At 48.6% G+C, this 19,009-nt stretch overlaps 1 protein-coding gene across 2 annotated transcripts in view; it reads right to left on the bottom strand.

Annotated features, from left to right (window-relative positions):
• The window catches only part of E2F8 (E2F transcription factor 8), a 29,371-nt gene extending 15,010 nt beyond the window's left edge, over nucleotides 1-14,361 (bottom strand). Inside the window, exons 1-4 of one of the 2 annotated variants that reach the window (XM_073578328.1) lie at nucleotides 14,205-14,361; nucleotides 4,205-4,339; nucleotides 3,432-3,473; nucleotides 3,142-3,351 (exon numbers count right to left, since the gene is read on the bottom strand). In XM_073578328.1, the coding sequence (XP_073434429.1) occupies nucleotides 3,142-3,351; nucleotides 3,432-3,449 (228 nt within the window). In that variant the 5' untranslated portion in view covers nucleotides 3,450-3,473; nucleotides 4,205-4,339; nucleotides 14,205-14,361. The remainder of the gene's footprint in view (nucleotides 1-3,141; nucleotides 3,352-3,431; nucleotides 3,474-4,204; nucleotides 4,340-14,204) is intronic. The other variant, XM_073578327.1, reaches the window with a different exon arrangement.
• Between the last annotated feature and the right edge of the window lie 4,648 nt (nucleotides 14,362-19,009).

The raw sequence follows: 19,009 nt of genomic DNA, 5'->3' as shown, positions 1-19,009 counted from the left end.
ATTGCAAAAGGTGGTATACACAGCATTAAACCCTGCAACCCCTTGCAGACACAGGTCACCCTGGCTCATACCAAACATGGCAGGTGCCGGCTGACATACACCTGAGCTCGGGCCAATTGCTGAGGTTTAACTATTTAAAATGTTACTGTCAATCACTGATAGCGGCATTTAAATGGCGCGATGCAACCATTCCAGTGCTAATCACCCCCACATCCTCAAACTGATTGTGGGGAGCTAATGGATTGCCATGGCAGCTGGGAGGGGGAATCATTGGCATTGAAAGGGGGATTTTCAAAATCTAGCCACAGGCAAAACTACAGCATTGCAGTAATTAGAATTTTTTTTTCTTGTCTCTTATGTGACTTTGACTCTCTATTCGAAGTCACATAAGAGACCAAAAAAAAAAAAAAAATTATAGCGCTGTGTGTGTATATATGTATGTATGTCCGGGATTGGCATCCGCACTGTCGCAGCTACAACCACAAAATTTGGCACAGTCACACGTCTGGACCCCGAGAGCGTCATAGGCTATGTTGTGAGGCAAAATTTTAACCCTGCGCTTTCCAATTCACCAAACAATTTTGCTCCTATCTACATAACGGGGAAAAAGTGAAAGGAAAAGTGTTGGAGGCAAATTGACAGCTGCCAGATGTGAACAAGGGGGACTTAAAGAATGAGAGCGATGGCGCCAAAGAGTATATACCGTACAGTTGCTAAGGTGGGGCCCTGACATGGGATACTCATCACACACGGGGATATGAACACACACACAAAAAGCGCCACACACTACCATGTGCTTCACCACATATACCACCCTCAGCACACATTTCACCACACATACACCAACATCGCCACATCAAAGTCGAAACACAAAAGTCGCCACTCAAAACTCGCCACGCTGTCCCAGAGCTGTTTAACAGATGAAAAATGAGCTGTGATTGGTTGCTATCAGCAACAGTTTTCTCTGTAGACAGTTGTGGTAACTGAGGCCTATTATTCTTATCATTTCTATGGTGTTATCGTCCTTCTGTAAAGCTGGAAATAACACAATTTATTACCGTGCCAACACAGACCACCCTCTGACACAGACTGCAGGGGGAGCCCAGTATCACACAGGAGAGGATTAGATACACGGCTCAGCAGTCAGTATCACACAGGATAGGATTAGATACACAGCTCAGCAGTCAGTATCACATAGGATAGGATTAGATGCACAGCTCAGCAGTCAGTATCACACAGGATAGGATTAGATACACGGCTCAGCATAGTATCACACAGGATAGGATTAGATACACAGCACCACACAGAATAGTATTAGATACACGGCTCAGCAGACAGTATCACACAGGATAGGATTAGATACACGGCTCAGCAGTCAGAATCACACAGGATAGGGTTAGATACACGGCTCAGCAGTCAGTAATACACAGGAGAGGATTAGATACACGGCTCAGCAGTCAGTATCACACAGGATAGGGTTAGAAACAGGGCTCAGCAGACGGTATCACACAGGATACGATGAGATACACGGCTCAGCAGTCAGTATCACACAGGATAGGATTAGAAACATGGCTGAGCAGTCAGTATCACACAGGATAGGATTAGATACACAGCTCAGCAAACATTATCACACAGGATAGGGTTAGATACACAGCTCAGCAGTCAGTATCACACAGGATAGGATTAGATACACAGCTCAGCAGACATTATCACACAGGATAGGATTAGATACACAGCTCAGCAGACATTATCACACAGTATAGGGTTAGATACACAGCTCATAAACAGGATGTGCCAAAGGAGAGGACATTTTCATTCCAAGAATTCCACTCATTCCATCTGATTTGTTTTTTTGATTTTAAACATCTCCAGTTTCCAGTTCAACTGCTATTTGCAATGTCCATTAACAATGCTCAGGGACAGTCCTTGAAAGTAGTAGGGATCGATTTAAGTAGTAGGGATCGATTTGCAATCTCCATGCTTTTCTCATGGTCAACTTTACGTGATCTGTTCAAGAGTTGGAACTGCCAAAAATCTGTTCATCTTTGCACCGAAAAGAAAAACCAAACATGTTGTTTATCAAAAGGCTCTTGAATGAGTTAAAAATAAAATACTATCAATACTTGGGTAATCGTTTAGGTAATTTGTGCTGCAAATCTGTAGTGTTGAATATATGATGTGAAATGTTTTTATGTGCAATATAATTATAATTTGTTATAACTAACCACAGTTGGTTACTATGCCCAGGCAACGCCGGGCTCTTCAGCTAGTCTATACATACACACCCACCCAGTTCACTAGCGAATAATCAAAAAATAAATTTCTTATCGCCACGTCCATAAGAGTTTTATCTATGAAAATATTCAATCTGTATAGTTAATATTGTACAGATGGGGAAATTAAAAAAATAAAAATCAAAAAACAAACACAGAACCTCCAGATTTGGCAGTTCAAAATAAATATTCTATAAAAAGCAATAATTTTTTTTTTTGTTTTATGTTTATCTGTTTATTCCCATTTTTCAGTGAATGATACAGTAAAATAAAAAAAATAAAAAAAGTGTAAAAAAAAAAAACAACCCTCATCCGGCAGTAAACAAGCCTTCACATGATGCAAAGTCAAGTTATGGCTCATGAGGGAAAAAAAAAAAAAAAGCCTGGTTGCGACAGGGATAAGGGGATGTTCCCTATGGGAGAAGAGAGGCAGCCCTGTTTGGCAGCGCCTGATGGGTGCAGAAGCATCAGATGGCTGTAGAAAAAGTGGTAGAGACGCCCGAACACTGCGCAGAAAGCGATGGCAGGACCCTGCTTTGCAGTTTGGAGGTGGAGAACGATCAGGCACTTTATTATGTAGGATATTGGGGTTTTCTCTGTCAGCATCAGGATATTTTTTTGAGAAACAATTAGATTTATTTATCTGCTCATTTTATACAGTCAGTCTGAACAAGCAAAGCTGCAGTGTAAAGTATGAGGGAGCAGACTCCTGATCCTGAGGGGTTTGGAAAGATGAATGGTCACTAATCACAACTGTGCCCTATAACTGAGCAGAAGGGCAAAGAATAGGGGGAATCGTGCAACAATAGCTCAGACGCTGCAGTGTAAAGTATGGCAGCCATATTTTAGGACACGGCACTGTGCCTACCTCCAAGATTTCACGCTCCCGGTTCCTGATCTCCGGGCTCGCTGCGCTGATCAGCATTTTTAGGTTTGCGGTCGGCGTCCAGGGGTCGCTGTTACTGTTGCAGAGCTTGGTCGGGGTTTGGAAATTGGCGGCTGCTCGTTGTGACTCTGTTAGTACCGTAGAGGACGGGGAGCGAGGGATCCGCAGGTTTATTGGGTGCGCGGCGTTCTCCTGAAATAAGAAGGACACACCTGTTATAGCACGCGGCTGCGTCATACACGCAGCCGAGGAACGGGATCGGCCTTACGCACCTTCTGATCATCCTCCATGTTGGATCGGACGTCACACGATCCCTGCAACATAGAAATAAGAAAATTACATCAGGGAAGATCTGCAGCTCCTCAATATCTCGAGGCTACCAATATTTACAATGCCAAGGTTTCCATCACTGACAGCAACCAGAGACCTTGAAATCGTGCAGAACTGATGTCTCCTTCCAGCAGGACATTACTTAAAAATAACATCTATAAACAATAGTGAATCAGAGCACGGATTAAAAGCAGGACGATAACCACCTCGATTATCCCGATATAACGTACGACCGACCAAGTCCCGACACCTGGAGATGCCGCGTCAGTGCCAACCATGAATTCACCTCCGCGACACTAACATGAACCTCATAGGTCCGCCCACTCTAACTTTTAACTAATCACCGTGTGGAGAGGGTGTGGCCGCGAACCGGAACAGACGTTGAAAAAAAAAAATTTGGCGCCGGTGGGAACCGAAGAAGCCATGAAGGCCGGACACACCGAGTGATGGGCGGAGCATGCTGGGAGCTGTGGGCCCCTGGAGAAGCTGTATAACCGCACATAAGACACCATGTATGCCGGACAACAGCAGTCACTGTATACGGCCGGGATCGGCGGTATAAAAGGACAGGGCTCTGCCCACCAGTATAGCAATGTACATAGTGGGTGTATACTACGGGGCATCGATATAGTGATAGAGAAATTACTACGGCCCCGATTCAGCAATCCTATTTTGCCAGATTTGCTTTGAAAAGTAGCAACGATTTTGTGCAAACCTGAATAATTGACGTTTCGCCAAAATGGCTGGACTACGGCTTGTCTAGTTCTCGATGATGTAATGTTCCATGCGCCAGAAATCCTACTCCAGTATGGAGAAAGCTGAATGAATCAAGGCGATCCCTCATCCAGACCTGTCAGAAAACATCAGGACTTGATGAATGGAGGGGGGTCTATATAATTTTTAATGGGGTTATCTGGTACTTTAACATTGATGGCCCATCCTAATAGGTGATTGGCGTAGGTGCGACACCAGGCACCTCCACCGATCAGCTGTTCCCGGTGTCCTAACTGCTCAGTTATGGAGTTTCACGGCTCTGTTGACGGAATAGTGGAAGCGGACAGGTATTGCACTATTGATCCCTAGTGACTTTAATAGGTGGCAGATGTGCAGTACCCGGCGGCAGCTGAGCAGCTCGGCAAACAAGCAGTCTTGGCCGATGGCAGGAACAGCATTGTTAAGGCCCGGCTAACTCCTTTGAAGTAAGGCTATATGTACACAACGTCTGGGCGAAACGCTCCTTTGGGCAAATTAAGACATCCAGAAACATAAGGATTGCCCAAGGAGCGGCCCACAACCCTTTTAAGAACAACTTTCAATGTAAAGGATGAGGAGTCCGGGAAGTGATGATCCGGCCCCCGCAGAGCCCTGATCTCACATCATCCATTGTGTCTGGGATTACACGAAGAGACAGAAGGATTTGCACAAGTCTTACACACAGATCTGGGGTCAGGTCTAAAAGATGTTTGGAACAATCTTCTGCTGAGTGCTTTCAAAAAAACCGTGCCCTCATACTGCCATGATGGGATATGTATGTGCTATGCTCTCGCTGTGTGTGACGCCTATTAACTGCTGTACTAATTTCCCTGATCTTTGACCTTTTCATTTAATAAAGGGTTTTCATTAGCCCATAAATGAGTTTGATCATTTTTTCTGTTTACAGCACAAATCTCTAGAAAAACTGCTGAAGGCAAAGGGCGGTCACCAAATATTGATGACTTTGATTTTTCATTCCCTGCATTTTGTTACGCGGTAAAAATAAAATCTTAAGGTTATGTTCACACGTTGCATTTTTTATTTTCTTTGCAGGCAAAACCTGCTCTCTTGGCAGTAAAGAAGCGGCTTGAAAAAACAAAACATGTTTTGCTGCTTTTTTCATCCTGATACAGTTTAGTGCCTGTTCTTGAGTTTTCTATAGCAAAAACGCAGCAAAACCGGATACCTGCATTTTTTTTTGCATTTCTCATTGCTTTCTATGGGTGAAAAACTGCTGCAATTTTCAAAAATTCAGCAGATTTCCAATTCAGTCAGGAAAAATAAATTCCAGCTTTTGCTGGCACTGTAAGGGTGTGTGCACACGTTGCGGTTTTTGGTCCTGCGGATCCGCAGCAGTTTCCATGCGGTTTACATTACCATGTAAACCTATGGAAAACCAAGTCCGCTGTGCACATGCTGCAGAAAATTCTGCGGTTTGTTTTCCGCAGCATGTTACTTCTTTTTTGCGGAACGGCAGCTGCAGTTTATGTTCCGGGTCTCTCTCTCTAATCCACCAAAACGCACTAGAACCTAAATGAAGTCCACTGTACAAATAATGCATGTATTTTACCCTGCGGTTTCTGCCAAGAGATGCGGATTCTCTGCAGAAAAAGCCGCAGACAAATCCGCAACGTGTGCACACCCCCTAAGGGTACGGAGTCCACTATCAGAAATTGCTGCGGTTTTGACACAGTGGCCAGAAGTTACAGCATAGTGGATGGGATCTCTAGAAATCAGGTGATCCATGCGTGTATGTGCGCCTGCGCATCACCTGCAGAAACGGACATGCAGTGAGTCTTTCAGGACCCCGGCATGTCAATCTCTCTTGTGGAAAAGGTTGTGCCGAGTGAGGTCAGTATATAGGAAAAAGAAGAATTAAAAACACTGAATAATAATGGATGTTGATTTTAAAGTGGATTCGCTTCAGAATCTGTTAAAACAAACAAAACCCACACACATGCAAATCTACTTGCGTGCAATAGAACGTAGCAAAGATCCGCTGCATCCAAAGCGCTGCTACTTCCGCATCGTGGACACAGCCTAAAACGCAGCTTTTAATTGGCATAAAAGACGCAACATGTGAACATAGCCTAACACTTCTATTCTTGCAAACCTTCTTACTTTACAGAACTTTTTTTGCAGTGCTGTATATAGTATTAATAGGCAATTTATACACAAATTAGAAAGGAGATTCATATCTACTGGAAATCTATTTAGTATCCCTCTGTACAGTGACCTCTCCTTGTACAGACCATAGAGTCATCCAGTGACCTGTGTGTGAGATCAGTATATAGTATACAGATCTGTATATACAGGGGGAGGTCAGTATATAGTATACAGATCTGTATATACAGGGGGGGTCAGTATATAGTATACAGATCTGTATATACAGGGGGAGGGTCAGTATATAGTATACAGATCTGTACATACAGGGGGGTCAGTATATAGTATACAGATCTGTATATACAGGGGGGTCAGTATATAGTATACAGATCTGTATATACAGGGGGGGGGGGAGGTCAGTATATAGTATACAGCCAGTGCCGGGCTCAGATCTGTATATACAGGGGGAGGTCAGTATATAGTATACAGCCAGTGCCGGGCTCAGATCTGTATATACAGGGGGAGGTCAGTATATAGATCTGTATATAGTATTCAGCCACTGCCGGGCTCCAATCCGTATATAGGGGGGGGTCAGTATATAGTATACAAATCTGTATATACAGGGGAGGTCAGTATATAGTATAAAGATCTGTATATACAGGGGAGGTCAGTATATAGTATAAAGATCTGTATATACAGGGGGAGGTCAGTATATAGTATACAGATCTGTATATACAGGGGGAGGTCAGTATATAGTATACAGATCTGTATATACAGGGGGAGGGTCAGTATATAGTATAAAGATCTGTATATACAGGGGGGAGGGTCAGTATATAGTATACAGATCTGTATATACAGGGGGGGTCAGTATATAGTATACAGATCTGTATATACAGGGGGGGGAGGTCAGTATATAGTATACAGCCAGTGCCGGGCTCAGATCTGTATATACAGGGGGAGGTCAGTATATAGTATACAGCCAGTGCCGGTCTCAGATCTGTATATACAGGGGGAGGTCAGTATATAGATCTGTATATAGTATTCAGCCACTGCCGGGCTCCAATCCGTATATAGGGGGGGGTCAGTATATAGTATACAAATCTGTATATACAGGGGAGGTCAGTATATAGTATAAAGATCTGTATATACAGGGGAGGTCAGTATATAGTATAAAGATCTGTATATACAGGGGGAGGTCAGTATATAGTATACAGATCTGTATATACAGGGGGAGGTCAGTATATAGTATAAAGATCTGTATATACAGGGGGAGGTCAGTATATAGTATAAAGATCTGTATATACAGGGGAGGTCAGTATATAGTATACAGTCAGTGCCGGGCTCAGATCTGTATATACAGGGGGAGGTCAGTATATAGATCTGTATATAGTATTCAGCCACTGCCGGGCTCCAATCCGTATATGGGGGGGGGGGAGGTCAGTATATAGTATACAAATCTGTATACAAACTTTGCAGCATAATGTAGGGCCCAGTGTGAGAAAGCTGGGTCTCCCTCAGAGGTCATGGGTCTTCCAGCAGGACAATGACCCAAAACACACTTCAAAAAGCACTAGAAAAAGGATCGAGAGAAAGCACTGGAGACTTCTAAGGTGGCCAGCAATGAGTCCAGACCTGAATCCCATAGAACACCTGTGGAGAGATCTAAAAATGGCAGTTTGGAGAAGGCACCCTTCTAATAACAGGGACCTGGAGAAGTTTGCCAAAGAAGAATGGTCTAAAATTCCAGCAGAGCATTGTAAGAAACTCATTGATGGTTACCGGAAGCGGTTGGTCGCAGTTATTTTGGCTAAAGGTTGTGCACAAAAGTATTAGGCTGAGGGTGCCAATACTTTTGTCTGGCCCATTTTTGGAGTTTTGTGTGAAATGATCAATGTTTTGCTTCATTCTCTTTTGTGTTTTTTCATTTAAGACAAATTAAATGAAGATAATAATGCCAAAGAATGTGTTTGCAATCATTTTCAGGAAGAAACTGATTATCTGACAGAATTGCAGGGGTGTCAATACTTTTGGCCACAACTGTATAGCATACAGATCTGTACCATGGACTTCTATAGCTCCATCCTAGATCTGCCCCCATCCACCTATCCTACAGCCCCTACCCAACAACCCTACAGTCCCTATCCTTATTCACATTTGTGCACTTGCTGTGGCAAAACTAATGTGTATTTAGTCCTGCCAATAAAGCTTCTTTGAATCTGTATATACAGGGGAAGGTCAGTATATAGTATACAGATCTGCATATACAGGGGAGGGCAGTATACAGATCTATACATACAGGGGGAGGGCAGTATACAGATCTATACATACAGGGGGAGGTCAGTATACAGTACACAGATCTGCATATACAGGGGGAGGTCAGTATACAGATCTGTATATACAGGGGAGGGCAGTATATAGTATACAGACCTGTATATACAGGGGGAGGTCACTATACAGACCTGTATATACAGGGGGAGGTCACTATACAGACCGGTATATACAGGGGGAGGTCAGTATACAGACCGGTATATACAGGGGGAGGTCAGTATACAGACCGGTATATACAGGGGGAGGTCAGTATACAGACCGGTATATACAGGGGGAGGTCAGTATACAGACCGGTATATACAGGGGGAGGTCAGTATACAGACCGGTATATACAGGGGGAGGTCAGTATACAGACCGGTATATACAGGGGGAGGTCAGTATACAGACCGGTATATACAGGGGGAGGTCAGTATACAGACCGGTATATACAGGGGGGAGGTCACTATACAGACCGGTATATACAGGGGGGAGGTCACTATACAGACCGGTATATACAGGGGGGAGGTCACTATACAGACTGGTATATACAGGGGGGAGGTCACTATACAGACCGGTATATACAGGGGGGAGGTCACTATACAGACCGGTATATACAGGGGGAGGTCAGTATACAGACCGGTATATACAGGGGGAGGTCAGTATACAGACCGGTATATACAGGGGGAGGTCAGTATACAGATCGGTATATACAGGGGGAGGTCAGTATACAGATCGGTATATACAGGGGGAGGTCAGTAAACAGATCGGTATATACAGGGGTAGGTCAGTATACAGATCGGTATATACAGGGGGAGGTCAGTATACAGATCGGTATATACAGGGGGAGGTCAGTATACAGATCGGTATATACAGGGGGAGGTCAGTATACAGATCGGTATATACAGGGGGAGATCAGTATACAGATCTGTATATACAGGGGGGAGGTCAGTATACAGATCTGTATATACAGGGGGTAGGTCAGTATACAGATCTGTATATACAGGGGGGAGGTCAGTATACAGGTCGGTATATACAGGGGGAGGTCAGTATACAGATCGGTATATACAGGGGGAGGTCAGTATACAGATCTGTATATACAGGGGGGAGGTCAGTATACAGATCTGTATATACAAGGGGAGGTCAGTATATAGTATACAGATCGGTATATACAGGGGGCGGTGTTGTGAGTTCATTTTTCCCTTCACTATTGAGGTCTGATGAACTCCCTCCTCTGGTGAAGGAAGGTAGTGAGGCTGATTATCAGACACCTGGGCAGCTAGATGATGACTGGGTGGCTGGAATTGAGGACTGGATATAAGGCTGCCGACGCCCTTCTTCCTGGCTGGTGATTTTCCTGCTGGATTCTTGGAGACCAGTCTGATTCCTGCATATCAAAGCTAAGTTTTTCTGCTCTGCTTTGTACTCTTCAGTTTTGTTTTTTGGGAGTTCTGCCATTCCTGGCCGGGGGTGAGCTGAATTCCATTTTTGTCTCTGATCTGTTGATCTTTTGCTCTGTCTTCAGAATATACCTGAGTGCTGATATAGTCTTTTGAAGCCTAACGACTTCAGGCCCTGTTTTTCCTATCAGTCGGTTGGCTCATTTTTATAGGGTTTTTGCGGATGGCAGACAGCAGCTTTCCTATCCTGTCCTATGTAGTTAGCTTGGACCCCATCATTTGCTCAACCTATCTTTCTATCTGTGTTAGTGTTTTCATCTTGCTTCACTGTCATTATATGTTGGGGCTGCCTATTGCTTTGGGGTCTGCTCTGGGGCAGTTTAGTTTTTCCCCTTTCTGTCTTTAGGCTATATAGTTCTCCGGCTGTGATTGAGGGGTCTAGGGCACTGTAGGAACCCCCCACGGCTACTGCTAGTTGTTGTGGATAGGTTCAGGGGTCTGCAATCCGATAGCTGCCAACCTCTCTGGTTTATCTGGACTTAGCTGGTATTTTGTTTTTTCCTCCTTCGGTGACTCATCATAACAGGGAGGTCAGTATACAGATCTGTATATACAGGGGGGGAGGTCAGTATACAGATCTGTATATACAGGGGGGGAGGTCAGTATACAGATCTGTATATACAGGGGGGGGGAGGTCAGTATATAGATCTGTATATACAGGGGGGGGAGGTCAGTATACAGATCTGTATATACAGGGGGGGGAGGTCAGTATACAGATCTGTATATACAGGGGGGGGAGGTCAGTATACAGATCTGTATATACAGGGGGGGGGAGGTCAGTATACAGATCTGTATATACAGGGGGGGGAGGTCAGTATACAGATCTGTATATACAGGGGGGGGGAGGTCAGTATACAGATCTGTATATACAGGGGGGGGAGGTCAGTATACAGATCTGTATATACAGGGGGGGGGGAGGTCAGTATACAGATCTGTATATACGGGGGGGGGGGGGAGGTCAGTATACAGACCTGTATATACAGGGGGGGGGAAGGTCAGTATACAGATCTGTATATACAGGGGGGGGAGGTCAGTATACAGATCTGTATATACAGGGGGGGAGGTCAGTATACAGATCTGTATATACAGGGGGGGAGGTCAGTATACAGATCTGTATATACAGGGGGGGAGGTCAGTATACAGATCTGTATATACAGGGGGGGGGAGAGGTCAGTATACAGATCTGTATATACAGGGGGGGGGGGAGAGGTCAGTATACAGATCTGTATATACAGGGGGGGGGGGAGAGGTCAGTATACAGATCTGTATATACAGGGGGGGGGGAGAGGTCAGTATACAGATCTGTATATACAGGGGGGGGGGGGAGAGGTCAGTATACAGATCTGTATATACAGGGGGGGGAGAGGTCAGTATACAGATCTGTATATACAGGGGGGGGGGAGAGGTCAGTATACAGATCTGTATATACAGGGGGGGGGGAGAGGTCAGTATATAGATCTGTATATACAGGGGGGGGAGAGGTCAGTATACAGATCTGTATATACAGGGGGGGGGAGAGGTCAGTATACAGATCTGTATATACAGGGGGGGGGGTCAGTATACAGATCTGTATATACGGGGGGGGAGGTCAGTATATAGATCTGTATATACAGGGGGGAGGTCAGTATATAGTATACAGATCTGTATATACAGGGGGGGAGGTCAGTATACAGATCTGTATATACAGGGGGGGGGAGAGGTCAGTATACAGATCTGTATATACAGGGGGGGGAGAGGTCAGTATACAGATCTGTATATACAGGGGGGGGGGAGAGGTCAGTATACAGATCTGTATATACAGGGGGGGGGAGAGGTCAGTATACAGATCTGTATATACAGGGGGGGGGGGGAGAGGTCAGTATACAGATCTGTATATACAGGGGGGGGGAGAGGTCAGTATACAGATCTGTATATACAGGGGGGGGGGAGAGGTCAGTATACAGATCTGTATATACAGGGGGGGAGAGGTCAGTATACAGATCTGTATATACAGGGGGGGGGAGAGGTCAGTATACAGATCTGTATATACAGGGGGGGGGGTCAGTATACAGATCTGTATATACGGGGGGGGAGGTCAGTATATAGATCTGTATATACAGGGGGGAGGTCAGTATATAGTATACAGATCTGTATATACAGGGGGGGAGAGGTCAGTATACAGATCTGTATATACAGGGGGGGGGAGAGGTCAGTATACAGATCTGTATATACAGGGGGGGGGTCAGTATACAGATCTGTATATACGGGGGGGGGGGGGAGGTCAGTATACAGATCTGTATATACAGGGGGGGGTCAGTATACAGATCTGTATATACAGGGGGGGTCAGTATACAGATCTGTATATACAGGGGGGGGGGTCAGTATACAGATCTGTATATACGGGGGGGGGGAGGTCAGTATACAGATCTGTATATACAGGGGGGGGGGAGAGGTCAGTATACAGATCTGTATATACAGGGGGGGGGTCAGTATACAGATCTGTATATACGGGGGGGGAGGTCAGTATACAGATCTGTATATACAGGGGGGGGGTCAGTATACAGATCTGTATATACAGGGGGGGGGGAGAGGTCAGTATACAGATCTGTATATACAGGGGGGGGTCAGTATACAGATCTGTATATACAGGGGGGGGTCAGTATACAGATCTGTATATACGGGGGGGGGGAGGTCAGTATACAGATCTGTATATACAGGGGGGGGGTCAGTATACAGATCTGTATATACGGGGGGGGGGGGGGAGAGGTCAGTATACAGATCTGTATATACAGGGGGGGGTCAGTATACAGATCTGTATATACGGGGGGGGAGGTCAGTATACAGATCTGTATATACGGGGGGGGGAGGTCAGTATACAGATCTGTATATACGGGGGGGGGGAGAGGTCAGTATACAGATCTGTATATACAGGGGGGGGAGAGGTCAGTATACAGATCTGTATATACGGGGGGGGGGAGAGGTCAGTATACAGATCTGTATATACAGGGGGGGGGAGAGGTCAGTATACAGATCTGTATATACAGGGGGGGGGTCAGTATACAGATCTGTATATACAGGGGGGGGTCAGTATACAGATCTGTATATACAGGGGGGGGGGTCAGTATACAGATCTGTATATACAGGGGGGGGTCAGTATACAGATCTGTATATACGGGGGGGGGGAGGTCAGTATACAGATCTGTATATACAGGGGGGGGTCAGTATACAGATCTGTATATACAGGGGGGGGGGTCAGTATACAGATCTGTATATACAGGGGGGGGGAGAGGTCAGTATACAGATCTGTATATACAGGGGGGGGGAGAGGTCAGTATACAGATCTGTATATACAGGGGGGGGGAGAGGTCAGTATACAGATCTGTATATACAGGGGGGGGTCAGTATACAGATCTGTATATACAGGGGGGGGTCAGTATACAGATCTGTATATACAGGGGGGGGTCAGTATACAGATCTGTATATACAGGGGGGGGGAGGTCAGTATACAGATCTGTATATACAGGGGGGGGGAGGTCAGTATACAGATCTGTATATACAGGGGGGGGGAGGTCAGTATACAGATCTGTATATACAGGGGGGGGAGGTCAGTATACAGATCTGTATATACAGGGGGGAGGTCAGTATATAGTATACAGATCTGTATATACAGGGGGGGGTCAGTATACAGATCTGTATATACAGGGGGGGGGTCAGTATACAGATCTGTATATACAGGGGGGGGGGAGAGGTCAGTATACAGATCTGTATATACAGGGGGGGGGAGAGGTCAGTATACAGATCTGTATATACAGGGGGGGGAGGTCAGTATACAGACCTGTATATACAGGGGGGGGGGGAGGTCAGTATACAGATCTGTATATACAGGGGGGGGAGAGGTCAGTATACAGATCTGTATATACAGGGGGGGGGGGAGGTCAGTATACAGATCTGTATATACAGGGGGGAGGTCAGTATACAGATCTGTATATACAGGGGGGGGGGAGGTCAGTATACAGATCTGTATATACAGGGGGGAGGTCAGTATATAGTATACAGATCTGTATACACCGTTAGTGAGTGGTAGGCGTACATAGTGCGGTGGATTGGGCAGCTCACCTCTCCCTGCTGCTCCTTGCCTCTCTCCGTACCCCAGGAGCTGAGTTTTCTGGCGGGGGAGCCCGGTGTCGGGTGTGCGGCGCGGGGTTACCCGGTTTCGGGCGCCAAACAGCAAATACTTGTTTCAATTTGCCACCAAGGCGACGTAGTGTAGGAGAGAACCAATCAGAGAGTTCCGACTCATCCAAGTCGACCAATCAGAATGCGATAAGAAAACAAGGGGCGGAGCGCGGGAATGTGAGTGTCATGTGACCCGTGTGTGGACTTTACACTCCTGAGCAGTCGTTACCAGCGCCGTGTGCAGGGGAGGGTGAACTACAAGTCCCAGCAGCTTCCAGCGCTCCTCCCTGACAACATGTATTCTATGACTCATAGCCTTAAATCTTGTGCAGGATGACAGGTCAAGGTCATTATCACATCTGGACCTCCCTTTTTATGGTAAATATATATGCATTTCTTCATTTTTTTTTTTCTAAGAGTCAAAACTTTATTTTTCTGCTGCAAAATCAACATCTAAAAACTCTTCACACCCTCCATTCATTTCAATGAGAGAACGAGCCTATACTGCGCGTCGGGGCGGGCTTTATTTTTTTTTTCGTGTGCGTTATATGAAGCATCGTCATTTCTTTCGGCGCCCTTTCTTTTTGTTAAATCACAATACAACCCCAATTTTTTTCTCATGGCTTTTGCACTGGAATCTGCCAGAAAGCCTATCCCTGTTGCTACACCCCATAGTCTAATTAAAAAGCATAAAAATAACCATGCTGTAAAGAAAAATTCAATTTTAGAGGTGGATTTTTCTGCCAGAAAAAAAAAATCCATGTAAAAAATACTCAAAGCAAACATACACTAGGGGTACGGGCACACTGAGGGTACACTAGGGGTACGGGCACACTGAGGGTACACTGGGGGTACGGGCACACTGAGGGTACACTAGGGGTACGGGCACACTGAGGGTACACTAGGGGTACGGGCACACTGAGGGTACACTAGGGGTACGGGCACACTGAGGGTACACTAGGGGTACGGGCACACTGAGGGTACACTAGGGGTACGGGCACACTGAGGGTACACTAGGGGTACGGGCACACTGAGGGTACACTAGGGGTACGGGCACACTGAGGGTACACTAGGGGTACGGGCACACTGAGGGTACACGCACACTGAGGGTACACTAGGGGTACGGGCACACTGAGGGTACACTAGGGGTACGGGCACACTGAGGGTACACTAGGGGTACGGGCACACTGAGGGTACACTAGGGGTACGGGCACACTGAGGGTACACGCACACTGAGGGTACACTAGGGGTACGGGCACACTGAGGGTACACTAGGGGTACGGGCACACTGAGGGTACACTAGGGGTACGGGCACACTGAGGGTACACTAGGGGTACGGGCACACTAGTGGTACGGGCACACTGAGGGTACACTAGTGGTACGGGCACACTGAGGGTACACTAGTGGTACGGGCACACTGAGGGTACACTAGTGGTACAGGCACACTAGGGGTACGGGCACACTGAGGGTACACTAGGGGTACGGGCACACTGAGGGTACACTAGGGGTACGGGCACACTGAGGGTACACTAGGGGTACGGGCACACTGAGGGTACACTAGGGGTACGGGCACACTGAGGGTACACTGGGGGTACGGGCACACTGAGGGTACACTAGGGGTACGGGCACACTGAGGGTACACTAGGGGTACGGGCACACTGAGGGTACACTAGGGGTACGGGCACACTGAGGGTACACTAGGGGTACGGGCACACTGAGGGTACACTAGGGGTACGGGCACACTGAGGGTACACTAGGGGTACGGGCACACTGAGGGTACACTAGGGGTACGGGCACACTGAGGGTACACGCACACTGAGGGTACACTAGGGGTACGGGCACACTGAGGGTACACTAGGGGTACGGGCACACTGAGGGTACACTAGGGGTACGGGCACACTGAGGGTACACTAGGGGTACGGGCACACTGAGGGTACACGCACACTGAGGGTACACTAGGGGTACGGGCACACTGAGGGTACACTAGGGGTACGGGCACACTGAGGGTACACTAGGGGTACGGGCACACTGAGGGTACACTAGGGGTACGGGCACACTAGTGGTACGGGCACACTGAGGGTACACTAGTGGTACGGGCACACTGAGGGTACACTAGTGGTACGGGCACACTGAGGGTACACTAGTGGTACAGGCACACTAGGGGTACGGGCACACTGAGGGCACACTAGGGGTACGGGCACACTGAGGGCACACTAGGGGTACGGGCACACTGAGGGCACACTAGGGGTACGGGCACACTGAGGGCACACTAGGGGTACGGGCACACTGAGGGCACACTAGGGGTACGGGCACACTGAGGGCACACTGGGGGTACGGGCACACTGAGGGTACACGCACACTGAGGGTACACTAGGGGTACGGGCACACTGAGGGTACACTAGGGGTACGGGCACACTGAGGGTACACTAGGGGTACGGGCACACTGAGGGTACACTAGTGGTACGGGCACACTGAGGGTACACTAGTGGTACGGGCACACTGAGGGTACACTAGTGGTACAGGCACACTAGGGGTACGGGCACACTGAGGGTACACTAGGGGTACGGGCACACTGAGGGCACACTAGGGGTACGGGCACACTGAGGGCACACTGAGGGTACGGGCACACTGAGGGTACACGCACACTAGGGGTACGGGCACACTGAGGGTACACTAGGGGTACGGGCACACTGAGGGTACACTAGGGGTACGGGCACACTAGTGGTACGGGCACACTGAGGGTACACTAGTGGTACAGGCACACTGAGGGTACACTAGTGGTACGGGCACACTGAGGGTACACTAGTGGTACAGGCACACTAGGGGTACGGGCACACTGAGGGTACACTAGGGGTACGGGCACACTGAGGGTACACTAGGGGTACGGGCACACTGAGGGTACACTAGGGGTACGGGCACACTGAGGGTACACTAGGGGTACGGGCACACTGAGGGTACACTAGGGGTACGGGCACACTGAGGGCACACTAGGGGTACGGGCACACTGAGGGCACACTAGGGGTACGGGCACACTGAGGGCACACTAGGGGTACGGGCACACTGAGGGCACACTAGGGGTACGGGCACACTGAGGGCACACTGGGGGTACGGGCACACTGAGGGTACACGCACACTGAGGGTACACTAGGGGTACGGGCACACTGAGGGTACACTAGGGGTACGGGCACACTGAGGGTACACTAGTGGTACGGGCACACTGAGGGTACACTAGTGGTACAGGCACACTAGGGGTACGGGCACACTGAGGGTACACTAGGGGTACGGGCACACTGAGGGCACACTAGGGGTACGGGCACACTGAGGGTACACGCACACTAGGGGTACGGGCACACTGAGGGTACACTAGGGGTACGGGCACACTAGTGGTACAGGCACACTGAGGGTACACTAGTGGTACGGGCACACTGAGGGTACACTAGTGGTACGGGCACACTGAGGGTACACTAGTGGTACGGGCACACTGAGGGTACACTAGGGGTACGGGCACACTGAGGGTACACTAGGGGTACGGGCACACTGAGGGTACACTAGGGGTACAGGCACACTGAGGGCACACTGAGGGTACGGGCACACTGGGGGTACGGGCACACTGGGGGTACGGGCACACTGGGGGTACGGGCACACTGGGGGTACGGGCACACTGAGGGTACACTAGGGGTACGGGCACACTGAGGGTACACTAGGGGTACGGGCACACTGAGGGTACACTAGGGGTACGGGCACACTGAGGGTACACTAGGGGTACGGGCACACTGAGGGTACACGCACACTGAGGGTACACTAGGGGTACGGGCACACTGAGGGTACACTAGGGGTACGGGCACACTGAGGGTACACTAGGGGTACGGGCACACTGAGGGTACACTAGGGGTACGGGCACACTGAGGGTACACTAGGGGTACGGGCACACTAGTGGTACGGGCACACTGAGGGTACACTAGGGGTACGGGCACACTGAGGGTACACTAGTGGTACGGGCACACTGAGGGTACACTAGTGGTACGGGCACACTGAGGGTACACTAGTGGTACAGGCACACTAGGGGTACGGGCACACTGAGGGCACACTAGGGGTACGGGCACACTGAGGGCACACTAGGGGTACGGGCACACTGAGGGCACACTAGGGGTACGGGCACACTGAGGGCACACTAGGGGTACGGGCACACTGAGGGCACACTAGGGGTACGGGCACACTGAGGGCACACTAGGGGTACGGGCACACTGAGGGCACACTAGGGGTACGGGCACACTGAGGGCACACTGAGGGTACACGCACACTGAGGGTACACTAGGGGTACGGGCACACTGAGGGTACACTAGGGGTACGGGCACACTGAGGGTACACTAGGGGTACGGGCACACTGAGGGTACACTAGTGGTACGGGCACACTGAGGGTACACTAGTGGTACAGGCACACTGAGGGTACACTAGTGGTACAGGCACACTAGGGGTACGGGCACACTGAGGGTACACTACGGGTACGGGCACACTGAGGGCACACTGAGGGTACGGGCACACTGAGGGTACGGGCACACTGAGGGTACGGGCACACTGAGGGTACACTAGGGGTACGGGCACACTGAGGGTACACTAGGGGTACGGGCACACTGAGGGTACACTAGGGGTACGGGCACACTAGTGGTACGGGCACACTGAGGGTACACTAGTGGTACGGGCACACTGAGGGTACACTAGTGGTACGGGCACACTGAGGGTACACT

Source organism: Dendrobates tinctorius, unplaced genomic scaffold (assembly GCF_039654945.1).
Source record: "Dendrobates tinctorius isolate UK_male_01 unplaced genomic scaffold, ASM3965494v1 ptg000059l, whole genome shotgun sequence".
Taxonomy (NCBI): domain Eukaryota; kingdom Metazoa; phylum Chordata; class Amphibia; order Anura; family Dendrobatidae; genus Dendrobates; species Dendrobates tinctorius.
Note: the sequence above shows the minus strand (reverse complement) of the source record. Positions and strands in the feature narration are given on the sequence as shown.